General features: G+C 36.2%; 1 protein-coding gene across 1 annotated transcript; it reads right to left on the bottom strand.

The window, feature by feature from the left end:
- Positions 1-243: 243 nt before the first annotated feature.
- Positions 244-20,249, bottom strand: UBLCP1 (ubiquitin like domain containing CTD phosphatase 1). The gene is made up of 11 exons (XM_082379899.1): positions 20,101-20,249; positions 16,848-17,045; positions 15,580-15,671; positions 15,088-15,173; positions 14,891-15,006; positions 13,784-13,882; positions 11,451-11,488; positions 10,789-10,887; positions 8,134-8,250; positions 2,897-3,024; positions 244-1,350 (listed from the first exon to the last, which is right to left on the bottom strand). The coding sequence occupies exons 2-11, from the start codon at positions 16,999-17,001 to the stop codon at positions 1,323-1,325; spliced, it is 957 nt and encodes a 318-aa protein (XP_082236025.1). The 5' UTR covers positions 17,002-17,045; positions 20,101-20,249; the 3' UTR covers positions 244-1,322.
- Positions 20,250-22,754: the final 2,505 nt, after the last annotated feature.

Raw genomic sequence — 22,754 nt, 5'->3', positions numbered from 1 at the left:
AACTACTTTTCACACTGGGAAAATGTGCCAATTAAATGCTTTAAAAAATTGTATTCGATCCTTAAATATTTAAATTGAGCCTCATAATTAAGACGTTTTCATTGAATCATCTTAATTAGGGGTTCCCAAACTTTTAAACCATACACATTTAATTTTTTTTCAAGAGATGCCTGCCCGAACCTAGTGTTTGTTTCATGATTCAACAAAGAGGCAAAATATTTGGGATAATATAGAGCAGATAACTGATGTTTTAAGAAAAGGAATTTATTATTTACACCACTGAAATAGTCCCCCGTAAGAACAATACATACCATGTTTATTTGAAAGAATCAGATTCCTTTCAAATAGAAGAACTGTATAAAGCAATACTGTCAACACAAAACAGTGATCACATTACATATCTGCAGGCATAAGCATTGCAAATAAATTTTTTTAAAAATCTTATGGCTAGATATTTTCACTGCAACACAGTGTTTGCACTTAGAGAAGACAGAGCTGGAACAGAACAAAAACTTTTTGTTCATGCTTTTTAGGACTGAATCAGTGATAAGTCCCATTTTAAAATGTACTGCCTTTAACTTCTTTTAGGACAACGGTTTTAGGCAGGAGTGCTTCTACTTGGCCACCACAAAGAAACACACTCTTGTTCCTTAGTTTCATTCCTCAATCTCATGTTTTCTATTTGTCACACTATGACATATCTGTATCAGAGCAGACGTTTTCCAGTTTTACTCAAAGAACACTGACACACATACACACCAAACTGAGACAGCTCAGAATTTAGAGATGTAAGTAGTGGAGTAATAAGAGAAATTGTGTTTATGACAAAGGAATAAGAAAAACTCTCGGTGGTTTTAAGCATACTAAACTAGGTTCCTTACTAAAAACTTTTCTTTTTTTGGTTTTAAAAACAGTAGTTTCAAGGTGGGTTTGGGCTTAGACAACAACACAGTGAGACAAAAACACAAGACATACTTATTTCCAAAGTCACAAAATGACATTGTTAAGCATACATTTTTGTCCACTTTTTGTGTGTGTGTGGGGAATAAAATTTAGTACTCTATGCTGGAGAAAATATTTTTCAAGAGTTACAGTATATTCATACAGGGGGAAAAAGGTGTTTTTTGTTTTTTGTTTTTTTTGGCGTATTGCTATGATCTTCAAAAAATATAAAATTAAATTTACAAAAAACTGGAAGACCAAGTATAAGCAGTCTGATATTTGCTGCAGTGTCCAGCACTATCATAATGATCTTTAGCATAAAAGCAAAAAGAAGTTCATGGATCTCAAGTATCTTCAATAACTGCCAGTATAGCTTGTAACTACTGTCCTTGCTTCTTTGAGAGATACCTGCAAGAAATAAAATAAGATGTCTAAGCTGTATCACATTAAATTTAAGTTAACAATCTAACTCTCCTACCCAAAGAAAGTTGTTTATTTTAATAACAAAACTTTTCAAGATAAGTAATAACTGTTAATAATCGCTAACACGTGTTGTTTATGTGCCAAGCACTGTTCTAAGTACATGCATTAATTCATTTAGTCCTCACAACAGTTCTGTGAGTGTTCAGTGAGAACTTATTTCTATTTTACAGTCACAAAGAGGTTAAGCAATTTGCCCAAGTTCATACAGCAAGAAAGTGGCAGAGTTCAGATTGAAAACAAGGCTCTGGAGGCTACATGCTATCACTCCACACTGCCTTACTTCCAAATGTGAAAGCAATATATTAACTAGTATTATAATTTCCCCCCAAAACTCAAAGTCCATTTGAAGATCTTCTTGCATAAAGGTAGTGAGCCAAAGCTGCTAAAGAACTCTGATCAAGAGTGTAAAGATGCAAAGATGTTAATTCATCAAGCAAATTTTTCTTCATATTATTTTATAGGAGTCTACCAATAAATTAAAATGTTTACATCTCTATTTCTCACATTTATGAATTACTATACTCAGAGCTATGGGGATGGGGAAAGAGTTCTTAAAATCAGGAGACCTGGACAAGTTTTGATGGTAAAACTTGCTCACACTGTGGCATTTACTATCTCTATGACTTAGTTACACCATCTACAGGAAATGTGGATAAAAATGCCAGCCTTACCCTCCTAATAGGATTATGAGACTCTAATAAGAAGTATATAAATAAGTATTATGTAGGCATATAAGTACATAAGTATATGAGTGATCTGAAAAGCCAAAAGTGTAATTTGAAAAGCCAAAGTGTTATATTACATGAAGTTTCTTTTGTTGCTGTATTGGTGAAGTCAGCTCTTCAAAGATCTACTTCCAAAAAAGTACTTGCAGTACCTAATAATCCTGTTCACTTCTCCAGAGGTTTTTCCTGCCTCAAAATCTTGACGTTTATATGCAGTCCATATGTAGATTTGTACTTATGTTTGTGCTCAGAAAAAAGACTAGAAGACTAGACACCAAGCTGGTAACAGTGGTTATCTTTCATAATCACAAGTAATTGTTTCCCTAAAGGAATAAATTTTCTAATTTTTCTGATACACAGAGGTTACTTGTAATTTTTAACAGAAAACTTTTTAGTATATTTTATTTTATCCTGACATTATTTTACAGTATGAGAACAGATTCATAAAAGAGTAACCCATTTAATGTCACAAAATAATTAACAGGTAGCATCACAAACATGTACTAGTCTCTCAAATCCTCTCTACTAGAGAAGTATTAAAGATCTTAAGAGATGTGGGTTTATGGACAAGTTAGAGGTTAAGAGAAAGGGAAAAATATTCCAGGGGAGATGTCACTGGATTAGAAAATAGCTTTAGAATTCACCCATTTTAAACAAAAAATAAGAGTTATGTGTATACCAGAGCTGCCAGACAATTTTTTCATTCATTAATATAAAGAAGAAATGAATAAGCAATTAGCACTTACCTTTCCCAATATTTGTGATTTAGGTCCAAAAAGTCATCTAACTTTGCTATTTCCTTGAGGTACTGGGTTAATTTTAAAAGTTCTTTGTCTTTATCTCGATTTAGGTGTGCTTTCATAAAAGGTCTTATCTATTAGAAAACAAACATTATCCAACACTTCACATTGTAGTAAGAAAACTAGTACAAATCTACACTATTCTATCACTTAAATTACAGTTGAGATTAAAATATTACCAAGGCTGTCAATACTAAGAATTACTTTTACATTATCTCACTGACAGTCATGGTATGTTTATAGTAGAAGTTCTTCCACTTAATTTACCTTCTGTTATCTCTTCAGTCTGAACCTCACAACACCAGCTATCTTATAGCACTTGAACCTTATGTGGCTTCTCTACTTTGCAAAACTGCTTAGACTTTTCCCCCTTCTATCAATCCAGTTGCTTCTTACTAATTAAATAATCTCATTCACGTCACTTTATTCATAAAAAGGTACCCAATACAAGCTTGATCTACAGGGGAGTGAGATAAATTTTAACACTGATGATTTTCACATCAGTATTTTCTATGAAATTTTTATATAGCTAAAATATTACACATTTGTATAATCTATTTTCACTCACATTTTATCATAAGCATTTTTATCAGTAAAGTCTCCATTAAAATATTTTTAATTATATGAGTTTTCCCATAAAAATCAGCCATATTTTCTAAATTTTTAAGTTCAATATATTTTATGATAAAAAGTATTCATTTCAAAAGCATAAAAGTCAGGATGGTGGACAGGGTTGAAGACTACAATTAGTAAGGGATTTTACATCTTGACTTGAATGGTAGTTACATATGTTCTTTATAAAACAATTTGTTAAACTGCACATTTTATGCACTTTTCTTTATGTTACACTTCCAATAAAGAGTTCTACTTTTTTAAAGACACCAGCTCATCTATACAGCACTCAAGACAGCATTTCGAAAACTTTTAACTAATTTTAGATGAAATAATGTATCTGGGATTTGCTTCAAAATGCAGGTAAGGTATAGAGCAAACATCCATGAATTAACAAGTTGTTTAAACAGGATAATGCATACATGGGGGTTAGTTTATACAATTCAATGTAGTTCTTTTTATGTTTGAACTTTTCCATTATAAAAAAAATATCTTTTAAAAATCACACATACTCCTGTAAGGACTGAATAAATCATTTTAGTAAAGCATTAATATATCCTTATTGTGATTGGGAGAAAATGCAAACCGGTCAATTTTACATAGTGACATTTAAAAACAGATGACATTTAATCATTGTCACCTGTTGAGAACAATGAGCCCACAGGAGTCGTTACCATATCTATCAAGGGTAGAGGTTTTAAATATTTTTTAATTTACTTCTCTGTCATTGGAAAAACACACCACCAGCTTGAAACAGTAAGAAGAAAATTTTCCCATACGTTCCAGGTTCTATTCACATCAGAACAGTTTAGGGCCAGGGACCTCCACAGCTGTTAGTCAGCTGGGCTCTGGCTGAAGGGCACCAATTAAGAGCTTTCAGAGTCTGCACAGAAGCAAACTCTTGTAGGAGATCCTAATTCCAAACAGGCAGCGTGGGCAGTGCTGCTTCACAGCAGCAGCAGTGACTGCAGGAGATCAAGAAAATTCTCTGCAGGGACCTGCTTAAGCCCTACAGTTAGGCGTAAATAGGCATGATATCAGAATGTAGTGAAATGAGTTTCAGCATAATCCTGGGCAATACTGTAATGTTTTAAAGTACTCTCTCATTTAAAAAGATTGTAAAGGCAACATATTGACTTCTAAACTATTAATATACAATGTACCAAAGTGATTCCAAGTATAGAAGCAGGAAGGGATTGAGACTGAAAGAGAAAGTACAGAGTCAGTGGCTGGTAAGTAAGATTTTCAACCCAAGGCCCTGCTAAGTTACTTTTACTTTCTAAACATTTGGTCTTAAGCACTATTAAGTAACAAAACTAAAATACCCCAAAAATTCTGGATCTAAAAGTTAAACTAGTTAAGTGGAAAAAATTCACCTAACTGACTTCAACTGTTTTAGTATAATCACTGTTCCATTCTTCAAGAATGATCAAAGTGATCACTAGAAGGGCAGGCAACATATATTACCACCGCTGCTCATATCAAAAAACATTTTTAGGAAATTAAGAATGTTTAGATTATCCGCATTCTCTTAAATCACCATTTCCTTATATAAATAATAAAAGTGAAGTTCAGAGTAACTACTGATTAATCCATGACCAAAATTCAAGTTCCTTTAGTTCAGTACTATATTCATAATTGACAAAGCCTCCTATGTTATATATTTCAAACCTTAAGATTAGTAAGCTTATATTAGAAGTTAACTATTTTAAAAATAAGCACTCTTTAAGATATCTGTGAAATCTCTGAGATTTCTACCAGAAACACTATGGAACTGTGATAACAAAACAGAATTTAGAATATTTCACAATTTCAAAACCACTTCTATGTCAACATGGGCAGATCATTAATTACTACCTTCTTAAAAGAGGCTTTCAAAAGGAGACATGCGAGAGATTACCTGTAGAATGCTTAAAAATACCTCTCCTGAATTAGAATTTTTGGAGGCAGAAACTTACATATTTTTAGGAATTCCTTCAATGATTCTACTGAGTACTCTGCTAAAAAACAAACAAACAACTTGCTCTAAAGTAACATAAAGAACTAGAAGTTTATATCATCATCTCTCTGCATCCAGAGATGAGGAGGGCCCAAACGTTGGCTGGGAAAATAATGTTTCTTCTAAAAACACACATGAAACTAATATATATATATTTTTAAGTTAAAGCTCTTCTCAAAAACCATTCCCTGTCTCACTTATATGTAGAATCTAAAACAAAAACAAAAACAAAACACATACATAAAGCCAAGCTCATACACACAGAGAACAGAAAGAACATACTGGTGGTTGCCAGAGATGGGTGGGTGGGAGAAATGGGTAAAGGGAGTCAAAAGGTACATACCTCCAGTTATAAAATAAATAAGTCATGGGGATGTAAGGTATAGCACAGCAACTATAGTTAACAATACCATACTGCATATTTGAAAGTTGCTAAGAGAGCAGATCTTAAATGTTTTCATCAGAAGAAAACATTCTGTAACTATGTATGGTGACAGATGTTAGTTAACTAGACTTATTGTGGTGATCATTTCACAATATAAACAAATATCAAATCATAAATTATGTTGTATACCTGAAACTAATATTATACCTCAGTTAAAAAAAATTTAATCATTCCTTAAATACCATGACTTTACCTCCTTTCCAGTACAGACACCATTAGTTTCATACAAAATTTGGCTTAGATCAATTGAATCTTTCCTCAAGACTGAAGAACGTACTTTTGTACCTTATACCTCATAAACTACACACAGGAAAAGCACTTCTCCTAAAGCCTCAAACAGAAATCATTTTTAAAGGACAGCATAACCACCAGTCTACACCAAGTACTTTTCTTCCAAGTCAACAGCTTTTATATTTGTGGCAATTCACTACCTAGATTAATATTCAGTCCCTAAACTATCCTCATTGTACACTAAAGACCACATCAACAGTCTGTACGGAGAGCTTCAAAAATCTACCTTCTTCAAGTTTTTCTCTCTTGTCTTTTAAAGTCATCAAGAATTCAGCTGGTGGGGACTTCCCTGGTGGCAGAGTGGTTAAGAATCTACCTGCCAATGCAGGGGACACAGGTTCAAGCCCTGGTCCGGGAAGATCCCACATGCCGCGGAGCAACTAGGCCCGTGCGCCACAACTACTGAGCCTGTGCTCTTGAGCCTGCGAGCCACAACTACTGAGCCCACATGCCACAACTACTGACGCCCACGCACCTAGAGCCCACGCTCTGCAACAACAGAAGCCACCGTGATGAGAAGCCCGCGCACCGCAACAAAGAGTAGCCCCCACTCACTGCAACTAGAGAAAGCCCGCGCTCAGCAATGAAGACCCAACGCAGCCAAAATAAGTAAATTAATTTAAAAAAAAAAACAAAACATTAAAAAAAAGAATTCAGCTGGTGGAAAAGTTCAGGACTGAGATTAAAAGTATCTTAGTGTCAGGACTTACACTTCAAATGGAGACTCCATTTGCATTGTACCATAATACAGAGCTATCTTTTCCATTTTCATATTGTATTTACACATAGGCAACCACAGGTACCAGAAATTTTAAGTTTCAAATTTCTCTCTTACCAATTTTACGCTGCTACCAGGGTTAAATATCACTATGATGCCTATATAAGATTGCATGTGAGTTAATGCTAAGATCATCACTGGCCTAGAAACCAAGTTACTTGGGTTCTAACTCAAATTCTATCATTAACCAGTTACATACATGACCTTGGGCAAGTCATTAACTTTCTGATCCTCAGATTGTTTCTATAAAAGATGACTGAGGTTCCTTCTAGCTCCAGCATTTCATAATTCTAAGCTCTCCACTTAGACTATATGAATTTTCAAAAACCTTTTATTAGTTTCAGTTTAAAAAGGAAAAATACCCTTATTGCCAGCTTTCCAGCTAACTAGAACATCAGAAATTCAAGATTTGTATCCAATAGAATGTCTGATGCTTTCACTTTTGATGCTAAAAGTCAATGTCAGTAAGCTCATGTTGCTCCACAGCGCTAACTGAAAATAAAACATCTGGATGGGGGCTTCCCTGGTGGCACAGTGGTTAAGAATCTGTCTGCCAATGCAGGGTACACGGGTTCGAGCCCTGGTCCGGGAAGATCCCGCATGCCACGGAGCAACAAAGCCCATGCGCCACAACTACTAAGCCTGCGCTCTAGAGCCCACGAGCCACAACTACGGAGCCCACATGTCACAACTACTGAAGCCTGTGCGCCTAGAGCCGGTGCTCCACAACAAGAGAAGCCCCCGCTTGCCACAACTAGAGAAAGCCCACACGCAGCAACAAACACCCAACACAGCCAAAAATAAATAAATAAAATAAATTTATGTAAAAAAAAACATTAGAAAAACAAAACAAAACAAACCATCTGGATGAGTTGGTTAACTAAGGAGATACCAAGCAAAAAAAGAGAATGCTCAATTTTATATGAATTTTTCTAGACACTTAAGCTTTTCTTGCCAGGATAATACACTACTTCCAAAAATTTATAAAATTCAATAGTGCTAACGTTCTACTACATAATCCAGCATATGTGAGAACAGCAAGTAAAATTATGTCTTACCTTTAGTCCATTCTGTGGGTTCATTAGAAAATTTCTTCCTATGTCATCAAACATGATGGTGTTTTTTTTGCTGTAAAACTCCGAAAACTTTCCCCATATAACACCAAGAGGCTTTACCTTAGAATAAAAGTTTAGATTTAACTCAAATTTCATCAATAGTTCATCCTTTCTTAAAAGCAGAAATACTGCAAAATGCCCTGCAGAACTATGCCAGAGCGTTCCTTTACCATGAGACAGTGATGGCTGGCTGTGTGAACAGAACAGAACCAAGATGCAACACACTGTAAGGGACAATATATCTTCAATGTCAACTTCTGAAAGGTCTGTTCATGTCTAATGGAACTAAGCCCATTATAAGACTTCCTATAATTTCAATATGAAGATTTGGGATCAAAAAAAGTATTTAATTTTAAAAAAATCTAGTATTTGTTTAGATGTCTGCTGAGCATTCACATGTCCCCTCAGGGCTTGAGGTTTCACATGGGGTCTGTTTTCAAAACTAGAAAACCTTAATGACAATGTACCTCGTTCTTTTATTACAATATTTATATATTTTGTAAAGGAAAAATGGACTTTCTCCTTAGTTCAGTGGTATAGGTGCACAATTTCTAGGGCATCTGATTATTTAACTTCAGAACACTGTAATTTGTAAATTCTTGCTTTTATTTCTGAATTCTTAAAATGAGCCTTCAAAAAAGTAATTCCTCAGTTATTCATATCTATTGATACCTGCGTAAATTCTATGTAAGATCACACAAGAAATAATAGTGATTGCTTGAAGGAAGGAAAGTTAAGTGGCTGGAGGGTCCAGGAGGGAGGAATACTTTTCACTATACACTTTATTTGTGAATCATGTGAATATACTTTACACACTCACAAAAATATTTTAAATACATTAACTTTTAGAAGAAAAAGTACTTTTTGCTGAAGGCAGTAGTCTCATTGATGGTAATGTGAGATTATATGATGATAATAATAATTATACGAGATTAAATGGTAGTAAATAAATGGTGACAAGGGTTGTCATTAATTTTAAAATGTTTTTTCTCCTCTATAATTTCTTTTAATATGGAGAAAACCTTTTATTTTCCTTAGTATCCTCATTACTGCAAAAAATGTTATTCAAATATTTTAATTTCACTAAAATTTTATTTGCTGTATTTGTCTGCACTATTTGTTTACTACTGAAACAAACCCCCCAAATACTTGAAGCCAAATATATAGAAACTGACACAATAAACCAGATTCTTGGTTTTCTTAGCCAACATAAAGCCTCAAAAAATACAAGAGCTTTATGACACCAAGGGTTAGAAATCCTACATCTTCTTAAATAGTGCTGTCATTTTGCAATTAGGGCAAGCACCATATGTTCTCCAAAACATGAGCTACCTTGTTTTCAATTAGAGAAGTAATATTGCTGACTGTAGAAAAAATCTGAAAACACAAAAAAGCACAAAGGAAAATATTTAATTACCTATAATCCAGTTAGTACCAAAGAATGCAACTAGATATTCTGATATATTTCTCCAGTCTTTCTGATACAGAAACAGCAGCAACCTCAAAGAGTTCACAGATCTTTTGTTAAGCTAAGGGAACCCCTGAACCAAACAACGGTTAAAAACTATTTTCTAACAGTTTGCAAATACTGCTAAAATACTTCTTTCACTTTAATAATGTATCATGAAAAATTTCTGAAGTACTAAATACTGCATCAAATAATTAGCTGCATTCCATTAAATGGACGAACAAAAATGTGTACAACCAACTCACTACTGCTGTAGGGATTTGTTATTGAGGATTTCTTTTTATTCCTTTAATTTTTCATTATTATAAACACTCCTGTTTAACACTTCCCAAACTTCTTTTTACTGTTTAGACTTTGTACATGTACCACTTTAGTAGGTAATATATTATATTTTTCCTTGATGTACGCAGTATCTCCTTTATTGAAAACTCCACACACACATAAACAATTCTATTTATGACTTTTATGACTTTGACAATTTTAATACTGTCTTCCCTAAGCATTCCTAGTTTGCTAAGTTCTCCCCAATTCCTATTAGTCTGTGTTTCCAAAAGGTATGGACCATGTCTCCTCATCTCTTTATTCCCAACAGTGCCCATTACAGGGCCTTGCAGATCATAGAAGTTCATAATATGACTAGTTACTTGACAAGTAAACAAAGTGAAGAACCTTAATCTTTTTAGCCCAACTCTTCCCTGATGGTTCTTATTGCTTTCTCTAGGGCTTCACGTACATCACCCCAAAGTACATGCATCATGATATATCTGCTTTTATTTATCAGTTTCATAGAGGGCAGGGCAAGTGTGTCCTGGTCTGTTTCTAGTATCTTCCTTGACAACATTCAGTATTTTTTCACACCTACTCTGTCTTTAGCAACACTGTGCTGTTATCATCACAGGACAATTAACCATGACCTTTCTTGACAGTCCTTCCTCAAGATCCTTAACTTTGTCACTAAAATTCAAATCTGTTAACCTGAAATACATCTTCCTATGTCAAAACTCAACTGATATTTTATTATCCACTCAGATGTATTTCTAAACTCTGTGTAGTTTATTCCATCAATATAAATATAAAAGTACACCAGAAAACAAGCAAGTCTTTCAATAAAAAGTAAAATGACTTCTTACATCTATTAATCCTCTCCTTGGAGTATGCACTGTTATCATAGCAGCACTGTCCAACATGAAGGTTATCTTGTAATTTGCATTTGTACTCACTCCCAGCTCCTATAAATACAAATATTCATGTGGTTAAAATACAATAATGTGGAAAATTCCAGGCTTTATGAAAAGTCCAGTTATAATTTCCCATAATGCCAACTTTCTACCCCCCTGGCTACCACACCTTGCTCAACAACTAGCAAGCATTTTAGTTTCACGAAGCGAAATCGATAAATGGTAGTCCAAAGAACCCTAGTCTATTTAGCTCCAAAATGAGGGGCCCTTTTCAATGTACTACCAGAAACAGGTTACTTCCCAATTTAATATTTTAGAAGAGCATCACTCCTTTAAGTATCACATACCAGAGAAAAGAAGGAAAAGAAAGTATTAGCGTAAAATGGGAGAAAGAGGAGAGGAAGCTTTGCTGTACTTTTTCTTGAAAAAGACATAGGTAATCAATGCAAACCACCATTAAGCAGACTTTAAACACACCTCTAACTCCTGATACTGGCATTTGTTTTGCTACTAAATGCCCTCCAATGACAATGAAATTAATTCAATTCGGAACTTTCTAAAAAGACAAATGCAGTTTCAAAACGTTCTTAAATGGATTGTTTTCTAACACTTACTTTCATTTTAGCTTCAATCCACTTCATATTTGTTGCAGCTAAAACATGAGGAATGATAACACAATATGTATGAAAAGCTTGAATTTCATTTAAAAAATCTTTCTTCTGTATAAATCAGTTAAGTTTTCTAAGCAAGACTAAAAGTTCAAATACATCACAAACAATCCCTAGCATATTTATGGTAATTTCCTTTTAACTATTTATAAAAATAAACTTATTTTGGTATGTCTTCAAGACAGTAACATTGAAACAACTTTTATCTAAAAGATAAGGTAACCAATGCTCAAAAGAACTCTGAACCTAGGAAATTCATAAATCAAGACCTAACCACCCTTTTAAAAACAGCCCTAATACTGTTCTCTATTAGTTCTAAACTTGAATTTAGGGTGCCTGGATCTCCATTTTCTTCTGCGTTCCTACTGCCAGGCAACACACAGGTATATATGTCAACATAAGCAGATTAATGTTATGTGCCAAAAGTTTATGCTGAAGACTGCTAGGCTGAAGACTGTCAAAAAATGCTAATGAAAATTAGCATTTTGCCAGGCTCAGCAAACTTAGTGCTCATTGAGTCCAGCAGCTTTTAACAAGAAGTCTGAGGCAACTAAATTCACAAACCCTATCTATGTTACGTGCCTGCTCATTGTCAGACACCAACCACTTCTGAGATCACTGATAAAAATTCAAACTTCAGTTTTATGTGCCCTACTCATCTCAAGTTATTGGACTAAACTATATAGGTATTACAAAGTAAAATGTTTAAAAATGGAAAAAGGAGTTCAATTATTTAAAGTGTGTATATGAGTGTGTGTATATTATTTAAGGGCAAAGAGGTAGCTGAGTCCTCAAAATAAAAATCTTTAGCACACATACAAGAACCAAAATCACCTTACATGCAAAACTGGTCAGTTGAACTAGAATTTTAGAGATTGATGTATCTACAATGACAACAATCAGGCGATAGGGAAAAACAATTTTTTTAATTCAGAATATACTTTAGGACTATAATCCCCAGATGAAAAACAGAAAGATTTACAGCTAATAAAAAGAGTTTCTAATTATTAAGAAACTATTACATGTCAGACATGTTACTAGTTGCTATACCAACATTTTATTCTTACAACTACCCTGTAATATAGATTTATTTATCTTCATTTCTCAGATGAGGAAGCTAAGGCTCAGAGCAATTAACTGACCTGTCTAGTGTCACAAAGTGAGGTCAGAGCCAGGATTAAAACCCTATTCTATTTAGCTCCAAAATGAGGTGCTCTTTTCAACGTACTACCATGAAATTCATTTTTTAAAAAAAATTTATTTTAAACATGATTGTAAAAAGTTCTCAAAGTCCCTAAGTCTACTCTAACATTTAGAGAATAAACTTTTTTCTCAAATGTCATCTCAGATGTCAGAGTTGCTGAACAAAAAACTGCTTCCCAGAAAGCTTTCTTCTCTGTATCTTATAAACCAGAAAATTACGTATTTAACTACGTATTGAATTGTAATGGCTATGCACTCATAGTAACACTAAACTATTGAGATACTCTGATTATAAAAGAAAATACAAAGGAAATTTACAAACTGCAGAACAACTATGTGGCCTCTCATCAAAAACCTAGTACGATTACCATCTTTAGGGATTTTATTTAATTCACAATTAGGATAGCTCTTTTCTGCTTATGACATTGCCAAGAGGTAACTTTAAATGTCTGTGGGAAGGTGAGATGTAAATCAATACACTCCCCTTCCCTTTTCAGAAAGTCGTGCCACAAAAAGATTGTCACCTGAACTAAACAGTGTGCTCAGTAATGTAGTAAATTTACTTTTTGGAGCAAACTCACTGTTACCACAGACCTGTAAGTTCCTGGAATGGCAGACCACAAGCTGAGTAACATTGCTTTAGTCCATTTATTGATTTTCCTTGAGTAAATTCATATTGCCTTTATTTCTGAACTACATCACTGTAAAATTTTTTTTAATACTTATCTTTCTCCAAGTGTTTTGAGACTAGAGTGACGAAGAAAGGAGAAAGCAACAATATACTAAAGCATCAAAGATTCTATAGCAAAGATCAGAAAGAAAAGATCCTAATCAAGGTGGGATCTTGTGGAAATAAGGCCATTTTTTTTCCACACCATAATCTACTCTCTTCCTATATTTAATTATTTCAGTGGTTATTTGGCAAATACACATAAGTTTATATTGTGATGCAAGAAAGTCAAACATGCTTCATCAGAAATTTGCAAAATATAAAATTTAAGTCACATTTTATAAAGCAGAGTAATATAAGGAACAACCTTATTTTCATGGAAATCTGAACAAGAAATATAGCTTACACCAAATAACAATGTCATAATCCTCATATGCAGATGTTAGGAATTCATGAAGATATGGCCGCATTAATTCTACCCCAGTCTCTGCACAAGACCTATGGTCTAAAAGAAAATCAGTTAGAGATGATGATTAGTTTATTATCATGGACAAGTACCTAATATCAATTAAACTTCTGAAATGTAACAGAAACACTCAAATACAAACTACTTCAGACTAACTTACATCAGCTGACAAAGGGATGTCTTCAAAGCACACAATTCAATATTCTTGCAATCCAATTTTAATTGATCAATTCTGTTCAATTTGCAAAGACCGATACCCAGAATTCAGGTTTATATAATAAACAGTAAATTTTTTTCTCATCTAATCTCTAAAACGTAGATGTTATTTTAGGATATGAAAAATTAGGGCCACATATACTCACTTTTTAGCCATTTACCTCCCAAATATAATCATATTTCACCAAAATAACAGGTTTGATTAACTTAATAATCAAATTTTTAAAAAAATTTACGCTAACTTATGACATGTACTTAAAGTTAAGGATTAGAGGTAAATAAATTCATTCTAATATCAGGAGTTAACTAATCATTTCTGGCAATATTAGAGGATGAAAGAACAAATTTCTTTTTTGTTGACATGAAATTTTAAATTCAAGAATCTGCCTTGAACATAATTAAATAGAAAACCAGGAATAAAATATCAAAAATGATTTTTAAATAATCATAAAATGTTAAGTGTTAATCAATAGGGAATCACTTGATTAAATCATCACACATCCATAAACTAGAAAAGCGCCTGACCAAAAAATACACATATTTAACTCACAATGAATGTTAAATGACTGCGATGTTCAATATATCATTAAGTAAGCATAAAAAGGACATACATACAAACACCCTGGAAGATGCACATAAAAATATGAGTAGTCATCTTTGGATCTTGGGATTACAGATGACTTCTTTTTTCTCTTACAATAAAATGATTTACTTTTAAAATAAAAAGAAAAGCTTTCAAATATTTCATATTGCAAGGGAAAAACAAAGAAATAAAAGGGGAAAATGCTATTGTGGATAACAGAAGATGGAGCACAGTTTTAGCTGACTTACCAAATAATGTATAATCAACATCTAGTACCAAAAGTTTTTTCCCTTCCCTGGGAGGATTCAAAATTTCCACTTTGTACTCTTTTACTCTGCGGGAAATTTTCAGTAGGTTTTCCTCCCTAACGAAAAATAAAATCAGATGAAATATTCACTTTTTCTCAAATTACAACCAATTTCCTTTGATGATGAAAAGCACTCACCTATTTTCTACTTCAACTACTTCATCTTCAATATCAAAGTCGTTAATAACATCATCATTGTCAGGAGGTGGACCTAAGACATCTTCCTATTAAGATGAAAAATAGTTTTGTTTGACCATATTATCATTAACATAACAAATACATTCATAGCATAAAAAACAAATAAGAGGTACAATTTGAGTCCAAGAGTCTTGCAAGCACACACTACGGGAAAACGTCCACATTTTATATTTTGTTATATATGTTCACTGGGCAGATTTACCATGTTAAATTTGACCATTAGCACTACTACTACACTTACAGCTAGCTATACACTAACAAATTTCCCAGTATTTGCCTTCTGCTGAGTTAATAATACATTCATTGTGCAGCTTTTACTTTTCATTGACTGCTAAACTGACAATTTTACCACAATTAAAACTATGATACAACAGTGTGATATAAACCATAATATCTTCAAAGGGACAAATGGTAACAAAAGTAAACATTTACCAAGCTCTCCTCACGAGTTCCCATCATCATGATTTTAGTATTTGGTTTCAGTTTGAGAGCTCCAAGCTTAACATCATTTTCTGCAGGTTTGCCTACAATACAAGCAAATGACTGTTTTCTCACTAAAGTTCAGGTGCTGGTTTCACTATCCCATTACACAAAACCCTAACATTAAAAGGTTTGGTACAGATTCCACAGCAAGTATTTTTTCTTAAATTAACAAACTGTTACTGCTGAATTAGTAATTTCTAACACACTAAGAAGTAGTAATTAACACAAGGTTGGAATTTTTCCCAAACTCTTAGAGGAACACCTTTAATTCAACTAACTAAACAAAATAAATTCATGTTTTATTCTGTTGTTCAAGATGAAGATGACTGTTTTCCAGAAAGTCCTGAAAATTGAGTGCCTGAGATTACTGTACATTTACTGCTACTCAGAACTCACCGTTCAATGATAAGACAAACACCTTGAAAGTGCCTTTTAACTGAATGTGAACACTGCCTGTAATTTTCAAATCATTATTACTTTCGAAACAGAAAAGATAATTTGGGGAGAGTAAAAGGCCCAAGCTGTAATGAAAAGGCTGTGCTAAAAGACACATACTAGAAATTACACTGGGGACTTCCCTGGTGGTCCAGTGGTAAAGAATCCGCCTTACAAAGCAGGGGACGCGGGTTCGATCCCTGGTCAGGGAAATAAGATCCCACATGCCGCGGGGCAACTAAGCCCGTGCGCCACAACGACTGAGCTCGTGTGCCTCAACTAGAGCCCGCATGCTACAAACTACAGAGCCCATGCACTCTGGAGCCTGCGTGCCACAACTAAAGAAAACCCGTACACCAAAACTAGAAAGAAGCCCACACGCCACAAAGAAAGATCCCGCATGCCTCAACGAAGATCCCGAGTGCCGCAATTAAGACCCGACCCCGACATAGCCAAAAAAAAAAAATTAAATAAAAAAAATTAAATAAATAATATATAAGTCTTAAAAAAAAGAAAGAAATTACACTGTTTACCTGGGACTTCCATGTCACAGGTTTAACAAGCAAACATCAACTGTCAGAGGAAATCAAAAGTAATCTTAATAGTGGTGGTATTTTCAGGTATCCTTAAATATTCTTACTTGTACCATCAAAAAAATTTTAGGGATATCCCTATCAAAGAAATCTCCAAGAGGAAAGACTTACTAAAGTGAACAGATAATAGCTATTAAAAAGATTCATAAATATATCAATGCAATAAATTTGAAGAAGGGAGAAAATTACCTTTAACTTTGAGTCCAAGTAACTTCTGGCGTTCTGGTAGCACTCCCGTAAGGGTCTTGAGAAACTGTTTGAGATCTAGCACAGTATCATCTTCTGAAAGTGTGGTCACTGAATATTCCTGTCCACCCCATTTTACAATGATAGGAAGAGCCATCCTTGAAACATACGATGAGGCAGCTTTTGTTCAGAAAAAGATACCTAGAAAGAAAGGCATATACAATTTAAAATAGATATATCAAAGATGTATGTAAACTTGTAACTTTAAATTTTATAAACTGTGTCATTTGAGTCCTATTTTACAACTTGATGGTAGAGAAACAGGATTTTCTACTTACAGAAATGTTATCAGAATGCCAAAAGTTATCAGGAGTCAAAGTTAAAATTCTCCCACCCTCTCAATTTTTGGCTTAAAGTTACAACTTCCTAATATTCTATCAGATTCTCCCTGTTCAAGTGGAAAGTTGCAATAAATGAGCTAACTATTCCTCCCTCTCTGATCAGGTTTATGCTACTGGCAAGTTCCTCCATGATGGACCGTCCATGTTCATTTACCATTTGCAAGGTAGGACAGTGAGTTGTTAAGAGCATAAACTCTAGAGACAGATTACCTGGGTTCAGAGCTCAGCTCTCCCACTTATTAGCTATTTAACCTTGGAAAGCTAACTGACTCTTAGTGCCTAGGTTTCCTCATCTGTAAAATAGGGATGCTAATACTACCTACTTCTCAGGGTTCTTAAGAGGAATAAATTAATTTTTGTAAGTCACACACTACCTGGCACATAGTAAGCTCTAAACAAGTAAGTACTGGTTACATAAACTGTTTTAAAAACTAGAACTGAAGTGTTCCAGGCACTGCGTTAAATAAATCGTAAGTGGCCATTATTTGTTTCATATTTAATACACTGGACAGTTTTTACTCAATCTCCTTTAACAAGGTTGTTTGATAAGAACTGTCCCTCTTTTACAATTAAGGAAATAGGAGTTCAGAGAGGTTATGTAATCTGCTCATGGGCACACAGCTGATAACAGAACAAGTCTTCTGACTAAATCTCATGTTTCTTCCCTTACACAACTGTCTCTCTTGAATTGCATCTACAGGAGTTAAGGCACCAAAGATCAGTAAATACAAAACCTACAGGCACAGATATAAGTACACAAAGATTATACAGCAGCTGCCACTCATCAACAATAGCATGTAGGTCTCCTCCCCCCATAAAGCTTTCTACCAGTTTTCATAGGTTTGTTCCCCCAACAGGTCAGAGAACTAGATTTTCTAATCTCAAAGTAGTGGTATTTCCAAATGCTGTCATATATTTAATACAACATTTGACTTCACTCTTCAAGTATTACAACCAACTGCAAGAAAGAAGGCAAATTATAAATCTTAACATGCAAACGTAATTTGGAAATTTAAGGTGCCTTCAACATGCCCATTAGAAAAGAGCACCGTAAATTCACTTACATTTATTCTATGTTTACAACCTGCTCTACTAAAACTTTAAAGAAGATGTGTTACTTTAGGGCAGTGTATTCTATTTGGAGAGAACTTGCTCTAACAAACGTTTTAATCCTCAATAAAAAGCCAAATGGCCCTTTTGAGTCAAATTGAAATATCATTTAAATATTATTTTTCTGTGAGAAGTGGAAATAAAACTGAAAATTTACAAGAGCTAGGAATGCAAGTAGCACTAATACAGCATATTGTGTTGGGCAGAGCAGAACATGTGAAGTGAGATCACCTGAACTCTAGGTGAGCGTGGACAAGTCACTGCACCTCTAGACCAGTGTTCTCAAAGTGTGGTCCCCAGACCATCCAACAGCACTGACCCCGCTTGGTAACTTGTTGGGAATGTAACTGGGTCTGGTGAGAAGAGACCTAGCAAATCTGTGTTTTAACAATCTCTGTCTTCCCCTCTCCCATCTCTGAGGCATGCTAAAGTTTGAGAGCCAGCATGCTCTAGGCTCTTCAGTTTTCTCAGCCTTAGAAAAAAAATGTGCCAGATGGCATGGGCTCTATGTGCTTAGTAAAACAGTATACAAACGTCATCACCCATGCCACAAGTGGGATCTCCAAGTTGACAATTGCTCTAAAGGACCAAGCACAACAAAACAAACACCATAAAAAATTTTACCGCATAAAGTCCTTAAAACTGTTTTTCAAAGTTACTGAACCTCATTCCTTCAATATTTAGATCATTAACAACAATGGAGCAATGCAATGCAAATGCATGAGTCATTTTATGTTTTCACATTTAGCCTTCTTTCTTACACAATTTTAATGTTTTGTATCACTGCAGACCCTATCAGATTTATAAACTGAAAAATGATTTTAGGGGTAAATGTGGCAATCAAACCCGAAAAAGTAAGCAAGGAGCACACCTTTATGGTGAAACTACAGTCAAGAACGGCTGTTTGGGTAAATTCTTCTAACATACAGTGGTGACTTGCCTAGTCAAGGCAGGAATGTTTACTTGACAAGAATAGTGTTAATCCCTGCGATAACAGCCGTGACATCACTTTGTATACTATAAAAAGCAATACGAATGGTGGTGAAGATAGGAAAATGATAACATGCTCAACAACTTAATTGAATAATCTCATTAATCTTCACAATCCTAAACTGACAACTACTGTCTTCATTATACAGACTAAAAAATTGAAAAAGAGGAAAAACAAATTGCCCGAGACCACACAACTAAAAAGTAGCAAAGGCAGTTAATTTGAAAGTAACAGCAGCAAAAGTTAACACCTTGGGAATTGAGGGGAGGGAGTTAAATTTAAACACGCCCAGTAAAGGGTAACTGTTGAAGTACCGTCAACTCCTCCTCGGGAGAGCAGGACAGCAACTGCGAGGGAGTGCAGAGAAGAAAGCTGTGGGAAGTGACTGGTATGAGACAGCACAGAAGGCAGGCAAAGACCCCAAAACCCGAGAGGGCCGGGATACGTTCAACAGGGAGGAGGGAGAGACGGACAAACCCCAGAAGAGGGAGGAATAAAGGTTTGGGAACGCAAAATACACTGAGGCGCCGGAAGCCCTCCACCTAGGCGACGAGGCTGGATGGGAGGGCGTCGGCCCCTGTGAAGAGCCGGCCGGGGCCGGAGGCCTGGGCCGCGAACCTGGGCAGCCGCGGGCGGGGCCCCCACGAGCAGCCACCAGCCCGCCCGCCCGGCCACAGTGGAGGCCGGGTCGCGAGGACAGCAAAGCTGCGTCCCCCAGCCCCACGGCGCGCCGTGGTGCCCCGCATCCCCTCACCTGGAGCGCGGCGGAACCGGCCGCAGTGAACGCAGAAACCGTCCGCAGCGGAATCCAAGGCGACCGGAAGTGAGAGGCGGGGACCGGAACCGGCTAACGAACCGGAAGTTAGGGTTTGAAACGGAAGCGCGCCGGAGAGCGGAAGGTTGCTTCCCTTGTTTCTCTTCGGGCAGTGATGTTACATAGTCGTTGCCAGGGAGTTCCTCACCGCGACGAGGGAACCAGGCCTTTCCGAGAATGTGACCGCTGTACGGATGCCTGCGAGTCCCGGATGGCTTCCGTCCCCTCGCCCGTTCTGCGCATGCGTCCGCTGGCGGGCTTTGAGTTGGGCAGGCCCTGCGGGGGTATGAAGTCTCTGGTATTGTTTCGCCAAACTCGGAGCTGGAGTCGGTGCGCTGGCTTCCCTAGGTGTGCTGAGATCTTCCTGGGACTCGGGCCTAAGACTTGTGTGGCTTTGTCATGTTCCGAATGAGGCCTCAAAGGTGATGTTTGAGGACTGAAAACTTGAGAACTCTACCTGGCACCAGGGGCCACCAACACTAGTAATTTCAGGAGTTCAGAATTCTACCCGTTTTACCCAATCAAAGAGGAAACTGAGGATCGTCAGGGAAGGGGCAAGCCCAAGTCTCAGAGAACCAAGGAAGCAAATCTCATGAGAGCTGCATCGAGATTACTGTAGTCTTGTATGGAATTAGTCTCCACCCGCCCATTCCCAGGTCCATTCCATCTTCCTGCAGAATGCTAAGAAAGCCAATTACAAACCCTGACAAAAGAATTCCAGGGTTTAATGGAAATTCGGAGCAGCCGCTGTCTGGTACAGCGAACTCCCAACGTGCATCACTTTATGATAGGCAAGAAAAAGAAGTTAATAATTGCCCACTAGATTCTTGTATGTGGCGGCAAACAAAACTTAGGTTTTGAAAAGGAAGGGAAAGGGAGAAAATAATATTGGCCCCAAGTATGCACTAGTCCTTGAATTACTTGTATTTTTCCTTCTACTTGACAGCAGTGTCACTGATCCATGTTTCCCTTTCGGCTGTCATGGAACGGAAGCAAAGAGCCAAGTTTTGTGTCTTAACAGTTTTTTAGTCGAGACACACAAACTATTTTACGTTTTCCTTCCCTCTTCTGGTAATTTTTATTGCGCTAGTAATGTATGAGTATCTGCTCATTTTTAAAAATGAAACATATTTTCCGTAACAAGTATTCCCGCTATCCTTCAAAAAATGGGAAACGGAAAACCCAAAGTTAAAAGAATTTGTACAAAAGTCACACATTAGCAGTCTAGCCAAAGAGATGGCCAAAAGACAAGGGACTGGACTCCAGAATGAATTTTCTTTCAACCCAATCTCTTTTTTGCTTTGTTCACGTGCCAAACAGCTTCTTGGCGACTTTATATTTTTGCTGTTGTGGTTAGAGAAACTTGTTTTTGTTAACATAACGGTGAACTAAAACATTTTTAAGCTTCACTAATTCTAAACAACAGGATACATAAGGAGGTTCCTTTTAATCATGGAATAGCCATTGTGCAGAGTCTGATAAGTCTGGTATTACTAGAGTGTAAATAATTTAATAATTACAAATTATCTAGCCAAGTGTTGAACAGTAGTATTTCTCAGAGAATAATGGTAGCAGAGATTTACCAGATGATTTTAAGTTATGCCCAAATCTCAGTTCCTCCAAGTCCATTTATAGACTTGGTCCATTTACCAGATGATTTTAAGTTATCTTATGCCCATATCTCAGTTCCTCCAAGTCCATTTATATTTAGCTAAACATTCATTAAATCAAAAATAATGTTAAGGGCTTCCCTGGTGGCGCAGTGGTTGAGAATCTGCCTGCTAATGCAGGGGACACGGGTTCGAGCCCTGGTCTGGGAAGATCCCACATGCCGCGGAGCAACTGGGCCCGTGAGCCGCAACTGCTGAGCCTGCGCATCTGGAGCCTGCACCCCGCAATGGGAGGGGCCGCGATAGTGAGAGGCCCGCGCACCGCGATGAAGAGTGGCCCCCGCTCGCCGCAACTAGAGAAAGCCCTCGCACGAAACAAAGACCCAACACAGCTAAATAAATAAATAAATAAATAAATAAATAAATAAATAAAGTAGCTATTAAGTAAAAATAATAATAATAATAATAATAATGTTAAGAAAACACTTGGAGTGGATTGAAAGATAACATTGAATAAAAGAACTGGACTCGTGGTAACTAGGAATGTATATAAAGTGGACCTAAAAAGGGGCTCACAGCCACTCACAACTTCCAATAAGAAGAGAAAAATTAAACGTCTGCCTCCTGTTGCTCACTAGAACCTTCTTCTAATGTGTGGAGGATGATATACTTGTGCCTCACTCATACTTCTCTGCAGCAACTAAAGGTGCCTGGGAATTCCTGCATAGGGTTGTTTTTTTTTTTTATAAACATCTTTATTGGAGTATAATTGCTTTACAATGGTGTGTTAGTTTCTGCTTTATAACAAAGTGAATCAGTTATACATATGTTCCCATATCTCTTCCCTCTTGCGTCTCCCTCCCTCCCACCCTCCCTATCTCACCCCTCTAGGTGGTCACAAAGCACCGAGCTGATCTCCCTGTGCTGCATAGGGTTTTGATAGGTTGTCAGGCCTAAGTGATTAAAAGAAATATGGAACAATTT

This window comes from Balaenoptera borealis (genome assembly GCF_965194805.1).
Source record: "Balaenoptera borealis genome assembly, chromosome: 2".
Taxonomy (NCBI): Eukaryota; Metazoa; Chordata; class Mammalia; order Artiodactyla; family Balaenopteridae; genus Balaenoptera; species Balaenoptera borealis.
Note: the sequence above shows the minus strand (reverse complement) of the source record. Positions and strands in the feature narration are given on the sequence as shown.